General features: G+C 46.5%; 1 protein-coding gene across 1 annotated transcript in view; it reads left to right on the top strand.

The window, feature by feature from the left end:
• Positions 1–1,401, top strand: part of LOC105825012 (liver carboxylesterase 1-like) — a 124,026-nt gene extending 122,625 nt beyond the window's left edge. The window contains exons 15-16 of the mRNA XM_012662671.1: positions 1,104–1,235; positions 1,337–1,401. Of these exons, the coding sequence (XP_012518125.1) occupies positions 1,104–1,235; positions 1,337–1,401 (197 nt within the window). The remainder of the gene's footprint in view (positions 1–1,103; positions 1,236–1,336) is intronic.
• Positions 1,402–1,472: the final 71 nt, after the last annotated feature.

The raw sequence follows: 1,472 nt of genomic DNA on the forward strand, positions 1-1,472 counted from the left end.
TAATAATAACATATATTATAATCCAAATTTTATCTACATAAAAGGGAGATATGCTAAAATATTAAAAGAGGCTTTCTCTGAGTGGCGGGATTATGAGTGATGTTTTTGCTCATTGTCTTTTTTTGCATTTTACAAATTTCTTACTATACCCAAGGGGGGAAAAGTTGTCAGGTTTCTCCACCAGCCTGACTTGGGGCCTGTTTCCCTCTTAGAGACACTCCTGTGTGGACATTGTGACCAATGCAAAGTGCTGAGCTACGGGGCTGGGTGGCCCATGGGTTATCCCTGAGGAGCAGGGGTTGGTGGTTCCAGTGAGCCAGTCAGTAGGAAACTGGCATCTTCTTGGGGCCTGGACAAGTGGGTTTGGTGGGAGGAGGAGAGAGGACAGGAGAGAGGCAAGGTCACCCTTCCATGGCCTCTTCTCATCTTCACCACAATCTCAACACCTTAACACTCGCTAGGCCAAGCAGGAAGCAGGGCGTGTGAAGGGACAGTGAAATATGAGGTGCTGAGGGTTGTGGATCCTCGAGAAACAAGAGCCAGAGTCTTCTGTCTCTGCATATTTTTGTTTTTTAATAACCTCACTTTTGGGCAAGCAACTTGGATTGCTTCACTCTTCTCAGAATGGGTGAGAAAAACACTGGAAATGGTCAAAATTAGGCTGAATAGAAGACACCTATCAAGTTGTAGGTATTCTCCAATTGAATGAGCACTAGTCTGTTATCAATGAAATACCATAGTGTAGACTGGACGTACACAGATTTTCATGTGTGTGAAGGCATCCAGTGGCAAGAGGAGCCAGTGTCCTTATAATAATAGTTGTTACAAATGGAATGACCCAGGGATTTAACATTCATTAATTCAATATCCATTCATTAATTTCATTCACGCATTCAACAAATACCTGGCTCAAATCCCGACCTCAACCATCTCAAATCCCTCTACCTCAACCAGCTGTGCAGCCCTCAGCAAGTAACTGACCTTTCCTGAAACTGTTTCTCTACTGTGCTGATCACCAGGGGTTTGCTGCAGGGCCAGGGACCTTGACACCATCCAGGTGTGTGTCTGGTAACATGAACTGTGCATGAATCATGTCTTCTCAGATGCCGGAGCCCCCACCTACATGTATGAGTTTGGGTATCGCCCAAGCTTCTCGTCAGACATGAAACCCAAGATGGTGAGAGGGGACCACGGGGATGAGCTCTTCTCTGTCTTGGGAGCCCCATTTTTAAAAGGTAATGGCTCTTTGCTGGCTGTGAGCCTGGAGTTAGGAGATGTGGGTTCCAGTCTTGGTTTTGAGGCCTTGAGCAATTTTCTCTTTCTCTCCTGGTCTTAGTTTCCGGATTCACTCTAACAGGGTTGAATGACATTGTGCAGTCCCCACCCTTTCTCCTGCTCTAACACGCATGAAGGAGGATGTGCACTCATGTGCCCTCAGCCAGGGTCGCTCTCAGAATCCTGGCCTGTGCCAT

This window comes from Propithecus coquereli, unplaced genomic scaffold, assembly GCF_000956105.1.
Source record: "Propithecus coquereli isolate 6110/MARCELLA unplaced genomic scaffold, Pcoq_1.0 Scaffold770, whole genome shotgun sequence".
Lineage (NCBI taxonomy): Eukaryota > Metazoa > Chordata > Mammalia > Primates > Indriidae > Propithecus > Propithecus coquereli.